This window comes from Grus americana, chromosome 9, assembly GCF_028858705.1.
Source record: "Grus americana isolate bGruAme1 chromosome 9, bGruAme1.mat, whole genome shotgun sequence".
In the NCBI taxonomy this organism is placed as follows: domain Eukaryota; kingdom Metazoa; phylum Chordata; class Aves; order Gruiformes; family Gruidae; genus Grus; species Grus americana.
In genome coordinates, this window is record NC_072860.1 from 27,169,207 (window position 1) to 27,193,859 (window position 24,653).

The window sequence follows — 24,653 nt, forward strand, 5'->3', positions numbered from 1 at the left end:
CCTACCTGATGACAGAAAAAGATTTTACTTGTACATTTTTATTTCATGATAATTTCCCACCTTCAGAAGACTTTCTGCACAACTGTTTCCTGAAGTAGATGGCTCCAGATTCCCACCCCATCGTAGGTCTGTACTAATCCCATTGCCCAAACGGGAAGAAAAGGAAGTTGTAAGGTTCAGCCAACCCATCACCCGGCCCGTGCACCCCTTGCCCACGGGTCTATTCTTGTGCTGGAGCAGGGGGACTTCACAGAACGCCCTCTCTTCTCACGACGGAAAAAGTGACTTCCATGCTAAATTGCCGTTGCCGTACCCCATGGCCATGCTCCCCCTTCTCCTCGAATCTGCCTCCCATCTCCTGGGCTAAAACCATCCTCTCTGTGCCTCACCAGGCATCTCACCCAGGAGGGGAATCCGGTCAAAAGCTAAGAATGGGCATCAAAATTACAACTCCCCAAGAACCCCACGGGGGTTTTCTAAGGGAATTTTTTTTTTTTCAGGTTTTGATGATTAGCATTTTATGAAAGGACATGTGAGAAAGAAATGCCTTTAAAAAAAAAATTGTGAAAAATCTTATTTTCAATTAAATACAATTTCAATAGGAGAAAAAAAACCCCAACCATCCATTCAGCCTGACACTTCTTCAATAAGAGAGAAGTCAAGCTTGCAGAATATAATTGACCAGCATGGAATTTTGCCAGGATACCAAGATAAACATAATTACTCATATTAAGAGTGTTAATTAATTGTTTGTGAACACAAATAATTGGCTGCTTGGTTCTATAGCTCGTTAGAAAGCCAACAATTCTACTAGACATTGCTGTAGCCATAGTAGGACCACTGAGCTGTAATCACCACAAGTCTGAAACTAAGCCAGTGAAAATCTGTGAGAAGTTGACCACCGAAACCAAGCTCCAGGAAAAAAAAAAAGTGATACCGAGTAAACAAGTATTAACACTTTCTGGAAAAAGAGGGGAGCTTTTTTTGGGTAGGGGTTTTGGGATGGGGTTTTTTTGTTGTTTCATCATTTATGCAAATTTTTCTGCCAAAGATCTCTTAAAAAACCCCAAAGGGCTGCCAGATGGAGCGAACCAGTATTAGTTAACCACTTCGTGACTTTGATATACACTACCTGTGACACGTGATGCAACTAGAAGTGTAAATAGTGAACTCCAGCAGCTTCCTTGGCAGAGCTACGCACAAGCACTGCGACAGTTGTCTTCGCAAGAGCTTCCTCCATCCCTGCCGGGGTTATTGATTAACACACAACACGGGGAGCGCCTGCATTCTTGGCAGACAGTAACTCTATTCTTCCAAACCGCTGATGGGCTAAACAAGCTATTAATGACAGGTTGCTCTCCATCATTTAAAACGGACAGACTCTGCTGCTTGACCACAAGGACAAGCAGGTTATTGCTTTGAAATGTTATACAAAAGACACAAATAAGGTATCTCTAATGAATAAACCACACGTATGGCTCCATGGTTCTTTTTTAGTAGAGCTATTAATAGAAAACAGGACCTATTCAGAGTTGCAGATACATAATCATCTATTCCAAGGTTTCTACAGGTTGTTAAAATTTGTTACTTGGAAGAGGAATTAGCTAAGCATAATCCAGCCAATAAGCACCAAAATGTTGGAAATACAAGACTAACTCCCGTATGCTTAGAACTTTGCAGTTTCTTAACTAGCTAAAAAAAATAATAATAAAATAAATAAATGTTTTGGAGTAGATGTGCTGTGGGTGGTCAGCGGGGAGCGCGGCGCTGACCCCCTGGACAACTCTTCCGCCAGCAGCAGCTCCCCCAGGAGAGCCAGCTCTGACCGACTGCGAACCGGCACATGGACCTGCCGGGAAGTTCTCCAACCTACAAAGAAACTATTTTTGTTTATAAAAGCATCTGGTTTTAAACTGGAAGTATTTCCAAGTAACAATATGTAAAATATTTACCAATTTTTTTTTTTTTTTAACAGCAGTTGTTACACTATATTTCACTCCCGTGGGTAGCTAGATGCTAGAGACCAGGACGACAGAAGCTGCTTCAACAGGGGCAAGCGGTACAATAGGCTGCAGCCAGGGGAAAGGGATACGCACGCCGATAAACCTATGGGGATATACAGACCCCACAAAGATTACATCACAAATTGTCAGCCGCCCTTTGTTACAGAAGGGATTAAATAATAGATTACCCAATCAATATAAAGATTCTTTTTTTCATGGGGGGGAAAAAGGCTTCTTTACAAGTATTTGGAGATGCAGTGATTTAAAGTAGTAGAACCAGAGCAATCCTGTTGCTTAATTCTTCTGAGGAATATCCCTATAATTTATTGGAGTCCAAAAGGTCTTTGTGAACTTGTCCAACATAACGCTGAGAAATAAAAAACCGTTTCCAGCATGAATACTCCCATCTGTGGGTGTCCTGGGAAACAGTTAATTTCCTTGAGCACCCATTCCCGGGACAGATTTTCTAAGATCGCAGGGAAAAGGGAAAGAAATGCCAAAACCGGAGGGTTTTGACAGATCTTTCATCAGGGAAATACAAAGCAGCTAATGTGTTTAATGAAGACAAAATTTTATCCAAACATATAGCGAGTTACTTCATCAAGAACTGAAGGCATCGTTACCCTGAAGAGAATCTCTCCAGTGCGTTTCCCCCCAGATCCCAGAGAACCCCGAACACTCCTGAAGACCATTCCTGGTCCACCCCCCCACCCCAGGCTACTCAAAGCCCACAGAGCCTCTTCCTTCTGCACCCGACGTTATAAATCAGAGCTGCAGCTCCAGCTATCGCAGCACTCCCAATTTAGAAAAAGTACCAGCCATGGTCATCTGTCAAGACTGCAGCATCTTTATAATGCATTAGAAAAATTCTCTGAACCCATCAGATTACAACTACCTGACACCAGCAGAGGAATGAAACATTTCAAAAATTTATTTAAGAGATTCAACTAGCATGCAAGATACCAATGAAACCAGCAAACAAGATTAATTTTCAAACTGCTCTAAGAACTATTCATAACACTCAGCTATTTATTCCATTTACGGATTCAAAATACTAGTTGCAATGGAACATTTAATATGCCACCATTATAAAGGGGAAACTGTTGACAACTGTGCCAGAATATACATCCTTTTCATCCCGCCGTTACTCCAAGAAGATATTGGTACACAAGCTCCTACAAATCATATTTCCCAAGTGATTCCCAAAATGAGAAGTAACAACAGAAAAGCAATTTTTTCAAATGCTCACGCACTACATTGTGATAAGGTTTTATTTTAATAGCACTGTGGAACAGTATATATTATTTAGCTATTACATGAAAAAATTAAACATGAGTTTAAACACTTCTCGTGATGTACTGATAGATGTGCCATTAATGTGAATATTTTGATTTAATGGGATTTAATAATCTGTTTAGATGAACTACTTAATGTTCTGCTGATTGCTAATACTAACATCCGAGGCTCAGTGAGCTTCAGACTTGTGACAATATTGTATTTTTTCATTTTTGATCAACTGATTAGTTTTTAATGCTAAGTATGCCTTGCCATCACTTGTGGTTTGAATATGTTTACTTAAACAAAAAATATTTTGCATCTCAGTTATTATTTTATACTGCAGCACTGAATGGAATTTAAGTCAATACATTATTCATAAAGCAAAGACAAGAGAAAAAACAAAGCTGTGCACTTCTTTCAAAGACTTCAAATTGCTAAAACATGCCGTATTTATGCATGCAATATTTGATTGTGTGTCTTTTTTTTTTATCACAAGTTTGTTGTTTTCAGATCAGGATATGCCAAAAATCCAACACCAAACAATTTTTGTTTATAATTAAGGCAATCATCAATCCACGGATTGCAGTCCGTTTTATTTCATCTCTACATCAAAAAAAGTAATTTAAAAAAATTAAAATTCCCTTGAAATGGTAAGATAAATGAAAATGTAAGTGCCTTCACATAATAACAGTAAGCTGACCCTCTGGGAAATGGTTGACTTTCTCAATTCAAGGTATTCAAAGCTCATTCAAAAGTGTTCATTTGGAATGCAGATATCAAAGATGATGCAAATGTTCAAGAGAAAATTAAAACTTACCAGATGTTCTAATCCAGCTTTGATGTTTCCAGAGTCCCTGTAACAGAAGAACAAAAGTTCTAAATAGTTGCTAAACCCTTGTCTACAATGATTTCTGTTTAACTCAGAAATGTCAAAGCCCTGTAGTTTCTCGAGTATGTAAAATTTTTACTTTTAATATCTTAATCATCACAATACATAAAAAGTATCAATTACCCTAATGCATAACTACAGAATTATTTAAACCCTCAAATTTTACCTGCCCTGAAATTGCTGTAAACCGTAGCAACGCAAGAGGACACTCACTTCTAAATCAACATTTTTAATATAGTTATCCCCCTATTCATACTGGCATTCATAAAACAGGACAGTGCATAATGCTATTTATCAAATCCACATTCAGTGGCTCACGGTTCTGCTTTGTTGCTACTTTAATAGTAAAATTATGTGACTGTTTACAAAGGTGATGGCATGAATGAATCATGTCTTAACTACCTAGGTCGTGGCAGCCACACTGAAACTTTGCCTTTGACTCCTGACAGCTGAAAAACATACAGACGTACAGACACAAAACGAAGCAACGGCGCATAAAAACAAGTACAAAAAAACCCCAGCCCAAACTATCAAAGTAGAACAAATGGAAAAGCAAAGAGAATTCAGAGTGAAAATTAATCCTTAACACATCCTGCTAATGTAAAAAAAAAAAACCAGAACCTGAAAGAAAACCAAAGCAAAACAAATTAAGAAATCCCCAAATCCCAAGCCACTAAACAAGGAGCCTGGGTTCCGCTTCCATTGCCTCCAGGCTGTACCGCTTCCAAAAACCTAACTGTGCCTTTTGGGGAAGATGGGCTGTAACCATGGCTAGCTAGGAGAAACCACCCCACAAGCATTTCAGGTATTCGGTTACTGAACTATATAATGCAGTACATATTTATAATACTGATTTTCCAACAAATTATTCAACTGTATCAAACCACAGGAGCAAAACCCCAACTGCGTTCTCTCTAATACTCAGTGAGTGCAGGCTGCGTAAGGCATGATGTGAAGTATGAAATTTTACTAAATACTGAAAATAAGGCTACATTCAATTACATATTTTACAACCTTGCTGCATTGTATATTAGACTTTTTAGAGAAAGCTTTTATTTATCATTTCATAGAGCTTTCCAAAAAAGTCTGCCACTCTTTTTTGTGCTACTTGAACGTATCACGAATGAAGCAAAGGAAAAAGATGCACTTTCCCTACACCAATATTTTGCATTTGGAATAAGAACTTACTATCCAAGTCCAAACAGTATTTAACTAGAAATCACCTCCCACATCTATTTTTGAGGTGTTAAATGACCTTAAAGCATGTCACGACTTTGGAAGCAGGATCCAAGCGGCTGATGCGAGGAGCTCCCAACTAATGGTATAAAACCTGTTAGTGCTCGGTCTCCTGTGCTGTCCCCATCACGACTCCATCAATATTTGTGCAACTCCTTTTGCCCTGTGCTGAAAGCAGACTTAATTCAATTATAGGTCTCAAAACTGATAAAAAAGGTCCTAAAGTGGAAAATGTGAAGAGATTATTGGCAAATGAATAAAGATTTGTATCGAACTAACACACAAGAGTACAGCAGGGTTTGGTGTTTTGGTTTTTTTTTTTTTTAATCATTCCCTGTCTTAAGTCTTCTGGGAACAGCGAGTTTCCCTTCCCCTCATGCAGCACATCGATTTCTGAATTAGACTGCAATATTAAATAATTAATATACTTGCCATGATTGATGTTTTGCATTAGTTGAATATTAGGTTATCAATCAAAATCCACTTGGTTTAATGTAATAATATTGAAAAAGTGTCACTGGCTGTTCATCCAATTTGTAGTTGAGGCAGCACAGGTAGTAATATTGGTGTAACACAAGGCTCTAACGCAGGAAATGCAGCGGTTGAACATCCATAAGGCGAACATTATCAAACTAACCAGGACAAGGCTGAGGCTGTCCTAAATAAACCTTGTGGCACTTGTCACTTCGAATGAAAACCTCTTGCCAGCCGGAGGCTGCCGTGCCTCGATCAGCAACGACAACTGGTGAAGCCATGGCAGAATTTTATCTTTCTAGTTAAACAATAATTATACAAATAAGACTCTCATTAACACTATATTTCAAATCTTGTGTTATGCACAATCAGACCTGTTGCTACGGCTCAGTCTAACACATAACCTTAGGGGTCTACAGAACACCTTGATCGTTAATGCCGTAAAACTCCATAAATAAAAGGCAAGAACAGTTGGATGCACACCCGATATTACAATACTTCTATAAAGGAACACCATGAGAAAGATATATTAATTTTGTACCATCATCAGGTAATAACGTTTTACTCAACTGTTACACCATGTGACACAATTCCCAACAAGATACGTATTTGTTTTTCAACAGTCTCCAATCCATCACTTTTTTTTTTTTGGTTCATTAGGCAAGTTTGAGTTCATTCTTTAGTTTTTCTTTTTTCCATCAAAGCAGCTCTGGAATTGTTTTTCCCCCCTATAGTCAAGAAATTGTGCTGTAAGACACTAGTTAGTTTTAATCATACATTAAAACCAGTATGCATAATATTCAGGCTCATCCAAATGTTAGCTTTTGGTAACGGCAGGGGAAAAAACTGCAGCTGAGCTAAATTTGAATCATGGTCATGAGGGACCTGTAAGAACAAGCCAAGAATTCAATTAAGTGTAGACAGCTTTTGGATCACTTAAAACCATACTGTAGGTAACTACCTGAGGTAGTGTTAACTTACTAGTGCTAGTTCCTTTGCCACTAAACTAAACTAAAATAAAAATATTCACTAGCACCTGCTGAAAATCCTGATTTTAACTTGGACATATCTTCACGTTCATAAAAATAGGTCCCCATATAAAACTAACCATTCATCAAGGGAGCTGATTAATATTCAATATCTTCAATATATCTGAACTTTAGCTATTCTAAAATAATTTACACTTTCACACATAATTTATTTTTTAATAAATTTATAGCAGTTTCACCCAGGAATTGTAGAACTAATGCTTGTTTTTGCACAGCAGAGCTAAACAAATGAGCGGGTACGTGTAGACGCAGTACTCTGGAGCACAGTACCCTCAAGAAGCTACGGTCTTACTACCATACTGCAATGCCAGTCATTTACTTTATTTCTGTGAGGCTACCTAAACCCAAAGAAATCTCAGAAATATTTTTACTTATCACTAAAATAGGCAATTAAGCTTATCAGTAGGTCTTTTATACTCTTTAAAATGAAAAGCAATTATGAGAGCAGAGCGTAATCTGTGCTGCTACTCAGATTAGTAGCATCGAACTAGCAATATCCTGCATTTTTAAAAATTTATTCCAAGCAAAAACAAACCACAGCAGTCCACATTCTTTGGTTCCTCTCAGGATGTTATCAACTCAAGACTTCCCTTATATTTGTAGTTAATAATTTTCTTTGCCATCTTTTTTGGTTAGAGTCCACAGGCCATAGAATAATTCAATGGATTATCTATAGGTATGGATATAGTCAGATAATTCAGGTTGAAGGGCCTCTGGAGGTCTGAAGTCCTACCCCTGCTCAAGGCAGGGTCAGCTGTGAGGCCAGACCAGGCTGCTCAGAGTTTGATCCAGCTTGGTCTTGAAAGGACAATCTCCCTGGGCATCGCATTTTCCTGATCAGAGGTCCTCACTAGGAGCGTCTTTCCTTCCAGCTAGTCCAAACACCTCTTCTTTCAATCTGTGCTGGTTGCATCTTTCCTCCCATCACACACCACTTCCAAAAGCCTGGCTGCTCTTCCTCACTGACCTCCCTCCTCATCAGGCTGCGTGGCTGCTGTCAGGTGCCCTCAAAGCCGTCGCTTCTCCAGGCTGAACCACCCCCAGGTCCCCTCACAAGGCAAGTGCTCCAGCCCCTGACCGTCTCAGTAGCCTGAACTCCACACTAAACAGTCCCAATGTCTGATTTTTCTCCTCAGAAGTCAAATGAATAAATAAATCATCTCATCACTAGCAAGGCCTTTGGCAGAATCCCCTCCAGTTCCACAACATTAACTACAAGCTGCAAAGAACAAGGTCATACACAGCATTTCAGGTCAGGTCGCACCGCAGCCTCGAATAAAGGCCTTTTCCACTCTTCACGAACGCCAACGCGTTAGCGCTGTTGATCAGGCAGTGTTGGCCCAAGTGGTTACAGATAATTTTGATAGAGCTTTGTCTCAAAAATCTCTTTGATCATTCAACAACCACATCACATAATACTTTCAATAATCTGTCAAGTATCATTTTAAATTAATCCATTTTTGTTCCAGTATTCCTCTTGGATGAGGAAACTCATAGTGAAAGATGTTCTTGGAACAACCTTGTGTTTTCCTGTTCTTCATCCTCACGTTAACATGCTTCTACTGCTTGCTGTCATCTAATGGCCTTCCCCACAGATCTTCCTCTCAGTAGCACACACAGCTGCTATTTTTCTTTCACATTATCAATCCTGACTTGTATTCCAGATAAACAACCTCAAACAGCTGAATCTCTACAGAAGTCTTCAGAGCTTCTTTATGAACTTCAGCAGGTGACAATATATTAAACCCTCGCCAATACAAGCAACACAAAACAGGATAAACACGTTATGCTAAACCCAGCCTGCGTGGTGGCCTAGTCCCTTCTCCTACCTCCCTAACCTCTGTGTTGAAGGTAGATAAAGGGAGACAAGACAGAAATGAACAAAAATATGCCTTAGATGTTAGGAATTACAGCAAGGGGTATGGTGAAGAAAGTGAGTGATGCTACTGCCATAAACATCATAGCTGCTGCCTGTCTTGAGCTTCTTCAGTGAGGAGTCCACGCTGACCCAACATGGCCAAAGTGAGGAACAGTCTTACTAAACACAACTATAGTGGAGGTGACAGCTATGGGAGAAGTAGACTAGTCAGCTATCTCTAGACCTTTTAGACCTTTTTTTTTTTTGTATCATCTTCATTTTAGCGATTGGCATCTCAAATTCAATGAGGGCTTCGCCTCATCATTTTCTGCCTCTGACACTCATAGTCTTCTCAAAGCTGAATTGCTAAGAGATGCTTAGCTTATCAGTAGGCACTGTAAAAAAAATAATCTAACATCTAAATCAGATTCGGATAAGGAATTTATTACACTACCCTTGACTACTTAACTAGCAGCATTGTTAATACCCCAAATTTCTCACTAAATCCCAGCAAACACCACCAGCAACAGCCAGTAACAATTTCCTTTCTTTCTCAAAATGTGCAAATCCTCCATCTACAACTCTGCCAACCTGTGGCAAGATCCTCTCTCTCAACGGTGAGTTTAAAGGCCAGACTAGAGCTGGGCCCTGTATTTTCCTGGGAAGAACAAATTTAGTTTTCCACGTGATTATACACTTCTATGCTGGGATATCCCAAGACAGAGAACTGCTCCCTTACTTCTGCTTATTTTATATATTCAAACTTTGCTGGATTTACTTTCCTCAACCTTAAAAGTTTGTACAATCAGACTGAAGGTATTCCAGGTATTGAATTTCAGAGGAGGAAGAAAAAAAAAAGGAATACGTTTTTTCCCACTGAAGTTTAACTTTTTTCTAACTTTCATCTCACATGCACATTTTGGAATAAGGCATCATGTGTACGCATACACACACAGTTTAATCACAACGGGATGGTAGCCTGAACGATGCACTTGTTACCTTATCGCTGTTCACTGATGAATTTACACAAACATTTAAACCATGTTATATTCTGGAATAGCTTCACAGACTAATGTTAAGCTCAAAGAATGTGCCAGACATCAAGAGTAAAATAGCCATGGCCAGATCATGCCTTTGTTTAACTCCAGAAAAATAAAAGCTAGTACAGAAAATAAAATATTTTCTCCCTACTGTTGGCAACAACTAGAATCAATACAAACTATTCCATTTGCACGCTGACTGTTCAGAAGGTATTATATACTTCGAGTTCTTCCCTAAGCTAGCTTGAATTTCAACTTCAGAGAGTCCTGGATGCAGTTTTTAGAAACAGATACCCCCGTCACATTCCACAATTTTATAGGTTTTGTATTGTTGTGTTGTCTGTGAAATTATAGGCTGATGTTTCCAAATCTGACTTCAGACCATAGATACTTATTTCAGCAGGCTTTGGAAGACACAACAAAGGTTACATAAAAATCTAAGCCCGATGCCTGTCCTCTCCTTTGATAGCATTTTTAAGAGGATAGTGCTGATTCTCTGGGGTGAACAGGTAAATTCATTCCTACTGACTTTCGATGACAAGCTGGTCCAATACCACACCGGTGGTCTGGCAGAACTGCCGGCAAAGACTACGTAACGCGCAGAAACAGAACTCCAACAACCACGTTACTCTTCAACACTACTACTTAACCTCCTCTGGGTTATAAAGAAAAACCTGAAAAGTAGGGCTATATTTTTGTAGCCATAAGTGGAAGTTACGTCAAAGGGAGTATACAAAAGGCAAGAGGAGAAAACCATAAAAGCAAGCTATTTCCTCCTGCCTCTCATACAAAGATGAAGGGAAAAAAAACCCCTTCAGTTTTTTGAAAGCAACCAAATAACATACCCAAACAATATTACCACTAATGAAAATCAAAATCCTTGCAATCTACTACTACCATAGATTACAAAAGATTCTCAGCACCTCAATGAGAATCTGTTGACAGCTGCAATGGCTCTAAGAGTTGTGGCTTCTTATATCTAAAACCCCTGTTTTCTTCCATTTTTGGAAGATCCAAGCAACCAATAAAATGACTACGAAATAAAATAGTGAAAATAATTTAGCGGTGCAATGCCAACATCAGAGAGGGTTAGGGAACGGTTAGAGAATCCTTCACTCTGGCTGCTAGAAAATGCACCCACCATATTTTTGAAAAAGCGTGGAATGTTGTTTTGCTCGCTCTTAGTATCAGATTCAAATGGTCTGGAACTGATCCTGAAGTGTAAAGACTCCAAAGCTGGTGGTGGTGTGCTCGGTGGCTGCCTTGCTCCCATCAACCAAAGAATTTATTTCACTCGGGGAAAAAAATGGTAAGACGTTTGGCCAATTACTAATTTAAATGTAATAAAGATTCAAGAAGATCATATGAAGGTCACTTATCAAAAGCAGGAAGAAAAGCAGAAGTCACTCACACACAAACACATACAGAATGACTTGGAACTGCTGAAGAACTCAGTAGAATATAATGCAAGGTAAATTGAATCATGCTAAAACCAGGGACTTTAAACAGGACACAAGGTGAAACAATTTCCATAATATGTTATCCTAGAGAGAAGAAAAATCAGTACCCAAGAGACCTTATCAAATATTCAAGAGGGGGAAAAAAAATATATATAACCCTGGCTCACAGAGTAAAATTCAAGATTTTATGCAATTGAAATAAATACTGAAGCTAAAGGGGGGGGGAAATACCAAAATACAGTGTTGATAGAACCAACAATTTTCTAATAGACCCTACAAAAAAAAATCCTTTGTCTGTGTAAGTATTTCTCAGATAAACAAGAGCCAAAATAACTACTCCAAAAAGCTCCCAGTTGTGTTTAACCAAGACTTCGGGTCAGATATGGACATCCTACAAATTATCAAAGCTGGTTTCTTTATCCTGGTTGCCGGTTCAAGCCATTCCTCAGATAAACCTGGCAATTCAAAAGGACCCCACAACATGCCAGACCTTGGTGTTGTTATACGAGGAGTGGGTTTTGTTGGGTTTTCCCCTGGGTTTTGGTTGGGTGGGTCCCGTCGTGTGCAGGGGGTTCCCTTCACAAGGAGTAAAACCTTGTTAATCAACGTCTGCATCCCCAGCAAACAGAAGCAATTAAGCTTCAGGCTTTGGAATGTCGCTGTCTCTGTTAACCCAATTATTTGGCAGTCTTAAATAAATTAGACAACTTTGGCCTGCTTTACCTTTTCTGTAATATTATTTAGTAGATATTCAATTAAAACACATCCTGTAGGTGAAAGTGTATGAAAACATTTCCGTAATGGACATTAGCGGTAGTAGGAAGTGCTGCTAATTACCCTCAGAGTACAAAACCGATTACAAAAGTAGCAAAAAGCCCAGCAGTGTAACTGCACAGAACGCCGCGCTGAATATTAAACAAAGCGGAGCAAGTTTTAATGTTGGTAAGCATAACTCTAGTAAAAACTCTCCGGACTAGTAGAGAGTGTTACAGGTTAATGAGGAACATATAAAGAGTGCACAATAATTATCATACCTAACACCTTACCATCTGTGTTTGGATGACTGCAGAATATAAACACAGTTTATCAGCATTAAGTCTGAAGCTAATTACACATGTATTTCTATTAGCATACTGTTAGGATAAATATTTAAAATGTTGGATTTTCCTCAGCTGCACTCAACTCTCAGTATCGAACAATATTAAATTTAAGTGTAAGTCAGTGAGAAAATTTAAATGTTCTAAGCACTAAAACAATTTGAGTCCAATCAATTTTCCATTTTCTGAAAGCTTCTAAATCCTCCTCTTTCACTCAATTACTACTGTACTTAACCTAATGAAATTTTATTCTGCAGGAACAATACTATTCTTAAACAAATTTTTGAAAGATATAAGGCTAAAAACTTCTAGACAAAGAATAAACTCCTAGAGAAAAGATGGAAATAAAATTACTATCAGAATCTTTTGTTTTTTATTTGCAAGTATAAAACTGAAGAGAAACAAAAGCACTGAACATAGCATCTGTCATATCAGAATATAAAAAGATGATCCTGGCACAAAATGAAAAAGCTCTAATTCATTTGCAAATCAAGCCTGCCAGTTCTATTTCAAGCTGGCGGTAACTGTCAAGAGTTAACAAGATAATCACTTTCAATCCTGCCTTCAATGGTACATTACACTGTTATTCCATTCAATAAGGCCGTTCTTTGGGGCACTAGATGAATGGTTTTCATTTCTAACTCACACAAAAAGTTGCAAAAAAAAAAAAAAATCCACGGGGCTTAAGAAAGAAATCCCTTTATGGGCATTTATCTGCCGGCACTTGCTTTTAGGCAAAATGAGATATTTGGATACATTGGTGTCCATTCACTTCCTCTATTCCTTCAGGCCCTCAGTCTGTTGATAAAAAAAAAAAGAGAGAGAAAAAAGAAAAAAAAGAGGAAAAGAAAAAAAAAAAAGAGGCACACATGGAAACCTCAAGCTTTTTTTTTTTTAAACTATCTCTGTGCATTAAACAAGCTCTGTAATAATGTTTTGTGAATACTTCAAGAATACACAGCTCACTACACACTGAAATGACACTGTATTTGAACGGATCCATCTTTGTCTAAATTCATTCTAAACTGCACAAAAAAAATAGTAAATGCTCAAGAAAATTGTGCTTAGGGAAACAATAACCTCATTAACCTCATTAAATGTTTGATAAAGTTACCAATTAAAGGCACTCTACCTATGAAGCAAGTTAATCTAGATTTTGTCTGTATTAATTATTTGTAAATTTGGGGTTTTTTTAGATTCTGTGCTATACAATTTCATCCTTTTGGAAGTTTATTAAGTATATAAAACTTATTTGCTGACACACAAATTTCTACTAATCTCTGCAAAAAAACCCACTTCACGCTTTTGCTCATTGCTCAAAATTCATATTGTAAGACACTACCCGCGCATTGAGGTTGTATTGTAGAGATACGCATTCTGTTATTGAACATTCTACAGCGACGATTTAAATCATCTCTACTAACTTTAGAAACAAATCACTAAATATCTTTTTTTTTTTCCTCCCTCCCCCCCCCCCCAAATCCCCAGAGATCTCAGTTCACAGAACAAAGCTAATACCTATATTTAATATTTTAACTGAGTTAAGCTTACCCAGCCTCAGGTCTGTTACCCACAATCAATGCCAACAAGCACACTGTCCCTAGCCATCTGTAGGTAAGTTTTATTTACTTTCTTTAAATAACAGGAAATATTTTTTTCCTCAAACTCAGGCACCCATCTTGCCAGTCACTTCTTATGCTATTTGCATACCTGAAAAAGAAGATTTTTCATCATCTTTATAATCCATCACCAGTCAGACAACCTTTTCTACACACCCCTCGTGCAAATTCTCCTTTACAGTAAGAGTTTCTTTTATGAGAAATCTAAACACCAGCAGGTACCGGCGGAGTCGCAGGCTTTGGGTTTGTTCTTTGCGCTTCACGAGCCTCTTCAGAGGTTCTAAACAGAGAGATGGTCTTATAATCAAAAAACATACTGTACCAAACCCAAACCCTAATGCCTGTGTTTAGGTAGCGTAGAACATAGTCATTTTTGCTACTCTACTGCCCCTGCCTTCCTGAAAAGGAAGAATATAAAGTAAAAATGAATTAAAAGTTCACCCACTTTGGAAGGGCCTTGAAAGAGCACAAGATGTTGCACTTGGAGCACAAATTCATCGAAAGTGAACAGATGGATTTCAAACCGCAGGTCGTGGCTTTAGGCAAGGCAAATACAGTCCCAAAAACCCAGGAGTCTCCCAGAGAAAAGTGGGATGTGTTTCCTTCCTCTCTAGCCAGCAGCAGTACAATGCTGGTACTGGTTAAAAATAAGTAATCGATTAAAAAACAAACAAACAAACAAACAACCCCCCCCCCCCCAAGACCCCAAACCACCTCTAAAAAACCCCAAACCAACCCAAAAACCCTAAAGCCACCCTCTGTTCTGTGAAGCAGACCTTCGGAATAAAGAGCTAAGATAAGCAGCAGAGTAATTCTTCAGAAAAGGTATTTGTTTCTAGCAGTGACAACTGACAAATCCCCAGCGCTCAGACGAAAGGCCGGGATGACCCGAGTCCTCGGACACGCACGTTTTAAGGCGAAAGACCAAGAAAAAGGTAGTGGCGCATTTCCGTTATTACTGCAGATGTGTGCAGCACTTTGGCACCGCGGTGAAGTTCAGCTGAGACCCACAAAGTGCCACTTTACTGACATTCCACCGCTTGGGACTGCATTTGATCCAATTTTAGCACACTGAAACCTCGTGCTTTTTTAGGCATCACTGTTGGGAGGTATAAAAATCCAATTTGTAAATGCTTTTTCACTGTTCCTCTTTGTGTCCCTGCAGTTTGATTTTGTCGCTTTAGTTTAATTCCTCTACATTCTTTCATCTGGCCTGAATTTATCTCCCTAAGGAACGCAGGGGCACACTCAGAATATACTCTAAATGTTTAAATTATGTTTAAATGTCAGACGGGCACAGGTTTTCAGTCCTGTACATGGAAAAAAAATTTCCTTCTCCTGAAAAAAGCAGATCTACTCGATCCCAGAATATTCAGTTTCTATCTCCTCAACTACTTCAGCTAACACAGCTTGTAGCATTTCGGGTCATAAGAGTCTTGAGTTTCAGGTTGTATTTCACAATTAAACGGTTTGTTTCTGTTACAACTTAATGTTCCAGTAACTACGCCATGACTATGTTTGAACTGTGTGATTTGCATCCTCCGCTGTATCTCCTCAGCAATCAAATGCATCTTATCCTACGGGACTCTAGAGTTCCGTACATCTTTTTCGATATTTTGAGTCACGGAGAGCATCACAAAGATCCTTCTGTTTTAAGCAGAAGACTCAAATTCTTCTGAAAGGCTGTTTTATTAACGCCCAGATGAATTTTGAAAACATATGTAATATGGAAAAGGTTTCTTTAAAGTCTGCCTTTCAGCAAGGAAGAATGTTGTATCTTCTGCTAACAACTTCCATGCTGGGCTGTGTTGCAAGACAAATTTATCAAATTTAAAAAGGCAGAGCTTACGTTGTTCAAGCTTGATAGGAAATTAGTTTCTTGGCCACAAATAAAGGGAAAGAAATAATATTTCATCAAAATAGAAAAATAAAAATCGATTGCAAATCTCAAACATACCTGACCAAAACCAAACCTAATAGACAGTGACAAAAATAACCTGGAAGTGCTTTAAAATTAATGGGAAGGTTAGAAAAAAACAACCCAAACCAAAACCAGCTAATTGAAGCTCACGAAGAAGAAGATTTGGAAGAAAAGGAGATCGATGGAGATCACTAAAGTGGTCCCATTTACAGCAGCTCCCACTTCAGCACCTTCCTGGTTACCTGTATGCCACCAAACCCCCAAAGGCTGTAAAAGCACTTTTAAACACATGTACTAGCAAGGATCAGAACTTGAGGTGTATCTTGATGATAATATTTTGGTATTCAAGAATAAAGACTTCAGAGTTGTCCAAAAAAAAGAAAAAAAAAAATCTGTCAAACCTGGACCTACTGACCATGGATTTGTACCTAATACAGCTACATTGAGATTGTAGAGAACAAGCTAATTTCCTTAAATTATCCAACAAGGCTAACAGTTCTCTTGATTCCAAGAGCAATTATCTCTCCGCTAATTCATCAGCGGCACTGGACAACTAACACTAACAGGTCTGTATCTTGCTTATTTGTTATTTCTTCCTCCAGCATTTGTAATGGCCTCTGACTATATAAACTACAAATCTGTTATTATTTGAGAACATTAATCAATGCTAAAATTGCTTCTGGTCTTGTGCTTATTACACATTTACTTCTCAGAGAGAAACTTCAGGAGCACCAGATGTATTCCGGACATTGCTGTGCCTGTGTTGAACACACTGATACTGTTGAGAATTTGATGTCCAAAACATTACGGTGAGTGAAGTAAACAAGAAAGACCTGCAAGTTCCCGTAAATCACAACTTATATATTTTGTAGAAAATTTTACATCCTAAAAAACCCAACCAAACCATCGAGTAACGCTGTCTAAACACTTCATGCTGGCTGAGTTGCACCAAAACCTCCTTAAGGCTTCCTATGTTCTTCCATTGTTAAGTTCTACCACATCACATTGGTCTTATTTGTTTTACTCTCCAAAATGCTCACTTTCATTAATATGCTTTTAACCTTTTACTACCATGAAAGACTAACATCGCCTATTTTATTTGGCATTTATCATTCCCGGCGCTTCACAGAGAACGTCTCCGGTGAAAACGGAGAGCAGCACTGGCTTCGCAAGACGGCGCAAACTGCCGAGAAGTGGCCAAAGTCTAGACCAGAAATCTTGCTAGGTATTTTGTATTTTGGCGTTCTCTCAATGAAATTAAAAGAGTTAGTACTGCACACTACTGATTTACCACCAAGTGGACCAAACTTAGAAGAAAAGACAAAAATATAAAACACGTCTCGTTCTACAGCCAAGATTTCCCTCAGAGTTTATTTTTCTAATATGAAGCCAAGAGATTCTTGAAAAAATTAAGTACCATAAACATGGCAGGCTCCAAGGAAACTTGGATCTTAAGCAATCTGGGGCTTGAAGATTAAAACCAGCTCTTCCTATTGTACCTACAAATAGGAGAGGTAAAATGAAACGTTCTACAAAAACAACCTCTGAACAAACCTGCAGCCCAATCCTTCAACAGCAGCAATTTCTAGAGGATTCACAGACCATACAGAAAGACCTGGCAACGTGGATGAGCAGGCTGACGACTGAGCAAGCACTTCTGGTGGAAAGAATTTCTAACCTGCAAAAAAAGCCCCAGTGAATGTCCAACAACAACCTCAAGTTACAAACCTTACTAACAAATTATAGCCACACATCACAAAGCCTACTTCGAGTTCTCAGCAGCACTTTGGTCTTCTCTGGGGAAATAAGTTGGAGCCAGATGCCTATTAGTCCATAAAAGTTACCTTAATCCCCATATTTTTAGCTGTACCCATTTCACTGCGCCTCAGTTAACATCATTTAGGACATGCTGAACCTACACAGACCTCCCTGGACAGACTTTGTATGGACACAAGACAACGAACTCAGCAACGGAAATGATTTTATCTGATCACACATCCCATCCTGCGCTTGCCTACCTGGCTGCTCACGAAGAACTTCCCGACCCATTAAGTCTGATGCTCTAAGACAGGCCTAAACTGTTGCTGGTTTATATTAAAATGCTAATCTATACAGCACAGTAAGGCAGACAGTTCAGGGCGGTAGCCTCAGACATCCCAGAGTTAGTCGTTCTTGTGTGCAAATCAAGCTTTTTTATTCTTGCAAAGGAAGAGCAGGCACCAGAGCGAGCATCTCCTTTGCTAACGGAAAATTTTGCCTCTCTGTGATGCTACCAGAACTACGGATTTTTCTCACTTTATTACAATACCATTCATATTTGTTATTTTCACTCTAAGAAACATATTCCGGAGTCTTACTGATGTTAAATAGAGTAACATGAACACTTTGCTAATGACTATTAGAAGACCATGGTAGAGACCATCAGACTATCTTTTCTCTGAAAGAGGTTGAAGTGAGACTTAAGAAAACAGAATATAAGAAATTCAGAATACAGAACGACTGTGCAGACTGATGGACTGATCTACAGAAACAGCATAATGATATTCTGAAAAAAATAATATCTAGTATATTGGTTCTTTTCCTAGATTTTTAGTTTTAGATGGAAGTTATAATTGCAAAATACAAAATTACTCTGTCTTGTAAAGAAGTGCCAGAAACCAGTGTCTCCAGAAACTGGAACCGTTCCAAGCAATCACACACGTTCATGTAACAATGGTCAGGACCGAGTGGCCTTTTACACAATGGCATGACAGGATAAGCCATCTACTTAACTTTCTGTTCAAGCAAGATATTGGAAAGTTATGTGAACATTTGTGCATAATAAGTCTCAGTCATTCAAAACAGGGCAGGATGCTGTTCTAACAATGTAAGCAAACAATATATAACATTTTTATATATATAATCTCCTTCCTCTGGTCATTGTGGCTTTCAGTCGGCAAGGTCAGCCTGCAAGGTTAGCATCTGGATGGGTAACTGTTACACCAGTACCAACAGCAGATAATGGAAGAAATTAGAAGAATCAACTGAAGAAATTTAAAAATAAAAGTTGAAAACCTTGTACCTGCATGCAATAGAGGGGAAAAATAGTTTCGTTAACTATGCGTATTTTTCTGCCCAGCAGTAGAGAGAAATACAGGATAACCAACACCTGGGGTAAACAAAAATGTTCAAACTGTATATAAGATGGGTGAAATCATTTCAACCATGGAGAAAAATTTGCAAACTCTGCCTGATATCCGGGATTTAAGATCAACTCTTTTTCTTGCACATCTGTAATGACAGAAGTTGCACAAACCAATGGAAAAAATATCTGTAAAATATCCAGTCTTTGTACATACGACATAGCCTACCACATATTTCTTGGTGTACTACAAAAGTGCGAAAAAATCGGTTGTCTTAAAGGCTTTCCTTTTGCCCATTCTATGTATGGCACTTACGTCATTCATCATGACTACAGTAATGAGGAAGGCTGAAATTAGCACTCTCTAGAGCGTCTGTACCCTTACAGGATGTCAGCAGATGCGATTGTTGAATGACAAAAAGCCAAGTGCTGAGAAATATTTGAGAATATTATGATAGCCCAGCACCAGGTAGATTTTTTTTTTTAATTTAAAATAAAGACCCCAAAGTCATAGCCAAGGGAATTCACTATCTCTTGAATGTGGAATTGATCTGAATGCAATTACTTTACTCTTTTTAGCTCCATTTGACTTTGAACTAAACATCAATTAGTGCACAAACATAATACTGCAAGATCTGTTAACTCCAATACTGATTTTCCCCTAACAGATCTAAAGCAAATTTATTGGCCTTCATTTACTAGCTTTCAGCAATCACAAATATCACATATGAAAGCTCAACTTCATTTTCTGATGGTCACTTAAACCCTTAATTCTCACGATAAAACTCCCTCAGTCTTAGTTTTAAAACCCTTAAATGAGCAAACAAGACACCACATAATATATGCTATAAGCATAGGTCTTCTCTGAAAAGCTGGGACCTTCAAGTGCTTCAGCTGCGATACAAGCCGTTGAGCCATGGCCAATATAAGCTAATTTGAATAATCAATATGACAACCTTATTTTTCTAATGCAAACAGGATTGATACAGTAAGGTGTCTCACTGCCACATCACAGTCATGGCCTCTTTTAACCCCTAATTAGATTTAGGCGATTATCCCTGCTCTTCCTTACAAGTGTACAGCCCGGATAAGAGATGACAAAAGCTATCTGCCACTTACTCAGCCTTTGCAGACTGCAGGTTATCCAGGGAGATACAGGGTAAGATCAGCAAACAATTGTCATTCATATCATCTACAGTTTTAAGATAGTCACAGTTTTCCATACATGCTAAGTGAGAATAGCCCAGAGCATTAGGTAAATGCAAAACGCTTAAGAACATCAGGGTTACACAGATGGAAAGTCAAGGTGATGTTAGGGAATTATGTTTAATTCAAACTGGTTATCACAAAGCAAACTATCTAGCAATGATTTTCTTCTTCAGACAGGAAACGCTGAGTTTTCAATAGATTTGCGTTCATTGTTTGTGCGTAACACTGAGTATTTTACATGGCTATTTCTAAAAAATAAAAAAATAAAAAACCAAACTTAGAAACAGCAATGCCAATAGAATTACATAGCTAAACAAAGTATTAACAGACAGAGAAGATCTATTACAGAAATGTAATCACATTTCATTTACAAGAACTCTTATCTCAAGCACTTAAACATAAAATTTAAACAGTTTTCCATTTTATTGTACTCAGTATTTGAGCTAATAAGATATAAAAGTATAATCATGTTAGCAACATTTCTATTGCATTACATAAACACAGCACTCGATTAAAGGCAGACCAGGAAAAAGAAAGCATGCTGTTGCATATAAAACTAAACACTTTATTTCTCCTGGCAGAAATAAAAATCACTGGTATCATGTGTGAAAACCGCCAGGCTAAAATTAGATCAGATGTTCACAAAATGTCTATTCCCATATTGACTAAAAAAAAAAGTATTTCTGTACATACTAGCCATATGTGAACACGTTTAGCGTGCTTTTGCAACCAGGAGATGTATTCCCCTATAGTATGCTCTTATTAGCAGGCTATGCGATCACAGAACTGGAAGGATCATTTATCCAAGTCAGGTACAACCCGCTCAAGACTGGAGCAAAATTTTCAGAATTGTTTAAAAGACATTTGGATAGCACTTTGAAAATCCCAGAAAGGTAATACATTTTATAAAATATTGTATACGCTGTGATTAAATACTCCTTATGGGCAATACTCTGTATTTAAGATAGACTACAACGCAATCTCTGCATTGCTACTTTGGGCTTTATTTCCCATCGAAGAATCACCGCTACTCTTCCCGGTTTTCTGCTCCTTCCACGTGTGAGTCTGCAGCAGCAGGGCACAGTCTTCTCCTCCGTCACCCCACCAAGAAGCTACCCTGGTCTCAAAGCAGCTGAACATTGTGGGGACCTCTGCTACGCAGCAAACACAAAACAACGTTCACCCTAGATTTTCACCTATGCACTAAGGCTTTTTATTTGTTACTATTATTTATAGCCATGCCTTTCAACAACTGGTGATTTTATTATCTCATTTTTCCTAATAAAGGTTGAAGATAACGGTCACCTTGAAACCGTACTACTTAACGGTTATGCACAAACTATGGATATGTGCTTCTTCACAACGCTTCCAACGCATGACCCTACCTATGATCCCTGACATTTCTCCTTCTCTGTATGAGAAAAAAAGTTTAATAGTTCCTTTATGGGATTTTGTGCAACATACTGTCCATTTGAGCAGCCTTTTGAAAATGCAAAATCAAAGCTGATGGTTACTACTACTTTAAAATCAAAGACCACAAAACTCTACGTGCTTGCCTACAACCAACCAAGTAAAGATATAAATGTGGGGTTAATAATGAAAGACAATGATTAGTTTTCTACTCAGGTCACTTGAACTTGTGAGAAAATCTGTTTAGAGAGAATCTTATTTTAACTTAATTCCATAAAATTCTCATTAAATTGCAGGAAAATTACACATTGCATTCTCTATAAATGTTTTCCATGGGTTGGATAAAAAGCATTGATAAAAATGGTTTGGTACTGAGAAAACAGTCAGCATGAAAATTGCTCCTGCGCCTTTTTAGCCGTTTTTGAAGTTTCTCATTGGAGTGCTTTGCCTTCTTAAGAAAAAATCCTATAATAAATCAGAACCTGTTCCACGTGCTAATACGATTACCAGTTACACAAGCGTGGGGTTTTCTGTACCAAAACGCGCAGTACAGAAAAGGAAGCGAGAGCAAGCAAATAACATCCGTTGTAACAGGACTTTTGTTCATGGCAAAACTTCCTTCGGTCTCACCAACGCCCCAAGAGCCAAAGGACCCCTCCAGCACGCAGGGGCGAAGCCTGCGGCTCCCTGCAGCCCATGGCACGTCTCCTGTTCACCCAGAGGGGTTTGAGTTTCATCCCGCGGGTTCAAACCTCTCTGCCGCTGCCTGGTTTGCTTCCCCAGGCACCTCGCCACACCTGGCAGCGAACACACGCCCCAGGCCCCCCGTTTTAGGGGTTGCGTACACCCCCGAGGACCCATTTGATAAAACATCTCGGGGAAACGTTAGCAGAGGTCAGCACAAAGCAAAGAACAGGACTGCGACACCGCAGATCCAAACCACAGCTACTCACCATGTCTCTCTCAAGATAAATACCTCGAGGTAAATCCATCGTATTTGAAAGATAAATCCATTGTCCGGCCGTTGCACCACCCGCGTCCCAGTGTCCCACCCCTCCTGCGCCAGCTCGGGCAGAGGACCGACACTCATCCCCCAGTAATTCCCAGCACCGTCCCTCCTGCGACGCACATACACGGCAACTGCTTCATAGGATTCTGCTTCAAATCACTTAAATTGTTGAGTTACAGGGCAAGATTGATAAGCTTGAGGTAAGCAACGCTTTTTGGAGGGAGGGGACACAGGGCCACGAGGGATATCACAGATGGTGACAGTACCAAGCCATGCGGGATGGTCACTTTTAACCTTTTTTTGATATTTTTCAGTTTTCGGATGCTGACCTAATATAACTTCAATATATAACTTCTTTAAAAATATATTATCAGCAGTTGAGGCCTACTTGGAACTGAATAAATTGATCTTCAGAAATGTTTGCAAATCCACGTGGTGCGGCCTCCATTCAGCAGGAAGCAGGGCAGATATATTACTCAACCTTAATTCTTAGTTAAAGCACTTAACTTTTAGGATCAGATTAGTGATAATTTTATGTTAAATTTATCAAAACTTAGGAAATTTTGTCAGAAGAAAGTTTCTCTCTCATAAGGAAGGTGAGAAGTACAACCTGAAAATAAGGCATTTCCAATTTTTCAGAATATATTACTAAGTGCAGAGTATAATTTTTGAAAATAATAACCACAAGTATATAAAATTTCAAGCATTTAACATCTAGATGTAAAAATCTAACATCAATTCACTGAGTTATTATAGCCTGAATGCTTAAAAAAAAACCCAGAAAGACAAAAGTAGCATATTTATTAAAATAGAAAAAGAAATAAGTTACTTATGGACACCCAGGAAGATAAGTAGGACGGAGCCCAGAATTTCCTGTTACCTGTATTCTTTTCTGCTTTCCCTCCTCTCTGTATCATGCCCACCGCTGCAAAGAAATGAAAGCTAAACTGCGCTGCAAGGCAAAGCTGCCAAACAGCGAGAGCTTAACCGCAGCGACGAGAGCTGAAACACGTCAGCCCAGCCTCGTGCGGAACGGAAAGGGAACAACAACCCAGGAGAGCTGGTGGGAAGAGAAAAAAACCAGTTTAAAGTTCTTAACGTGCTGCAATATGGAACATTTGACATAGCACTGCTGGTTGGTTGGTTTGGGGTTTTTTTCCTCATTTATAAATTGTGCTTTAATCTGTATTTTATTGAAAATAAGGAAGCAAGCCTCCGATGTTTCCAATTAATATTGGTACAGTTATTTCTCAAGTGGAGAGATCTATTATACAACCTTTAAAGCTAATGGAAATAGCTTTCAACAAGCTCTGGGGCCTAAAGCTTGTTTTGTTTTTTTAAACAAATTAATTGGTGGATTTTAATCTTTTGTCCTCCTCTATACAAAACACATTTTGTCCTTTTATATAAGATTTCATGTCTCCCACTACATATAAGCCCCTACCTTCTCTTCCATCTTCGTGCTCCTGACTTACAGAGGACCGGCCAGAAATTAACTCCCAGTAGAAACTAACGCTGCAACGTTAGCTAAAATGTCATGCAGAGTTTGTGCCGTATGAGGTTTTTCAAACACTATTTAACATGGTCAGGAAATAAAGGTTTTTATTTTTTTTTTAGGAATTCTGATGTGAAAGTAAATAAATTAAAGAACTGTGCCCAGCTGAAGCTCTGTGCTGGTGACAGCTCAGTAGGTCTCTGTCTCTATTACAGTACAAACCCGAGATTCCAGCTGTGAAGAATAACATCGAGGTTCTTTCACAGACAATTGCTCAAATTCTTCCTGAGCCATTCGTCATCAGTGGGTGATCCAAATATTGTCAGTGGTTGGCAAGTACTTACTGCCAAAATTTGACAATGAACTAAGAATAATTTAAAAATCAGGCCCTCTCTTTTTCCGTACTAGCTCAGCTCTCGCTTCTCCCTCCCCGCCTGCCTGGGGAAGCTGCGGACACGCACAAGCCCTGGCTCCCTCCAGCCCCT

General features: G+C 38.8%; 1 protein-coding gene across 2 annotated transcripts in view; it reads right to left on the bottom strand.

Moving 5' to 3' along the window:
• The window catches only part of RSRC1 (arginine and serine rich coiled-coil 1), a 165,473-nt gene that overhangs the window by 87,749 nt on the left and 53,071 nt on the right, over positions 1-24,653 (bottom strand). For both annotated transcript variants that reach the window (XM_054835884.1, XM_054835883.1), the window contains one exon: positions 4,099-4,135. In XM_054835884.1, coding sequence (XP_054691859.1) covers positions 4,099-4,135 — 37 coding nt within the window. The remainder of the gene's footprint in view (positions 1-4,098; positions 4,136-24,653) is intronic.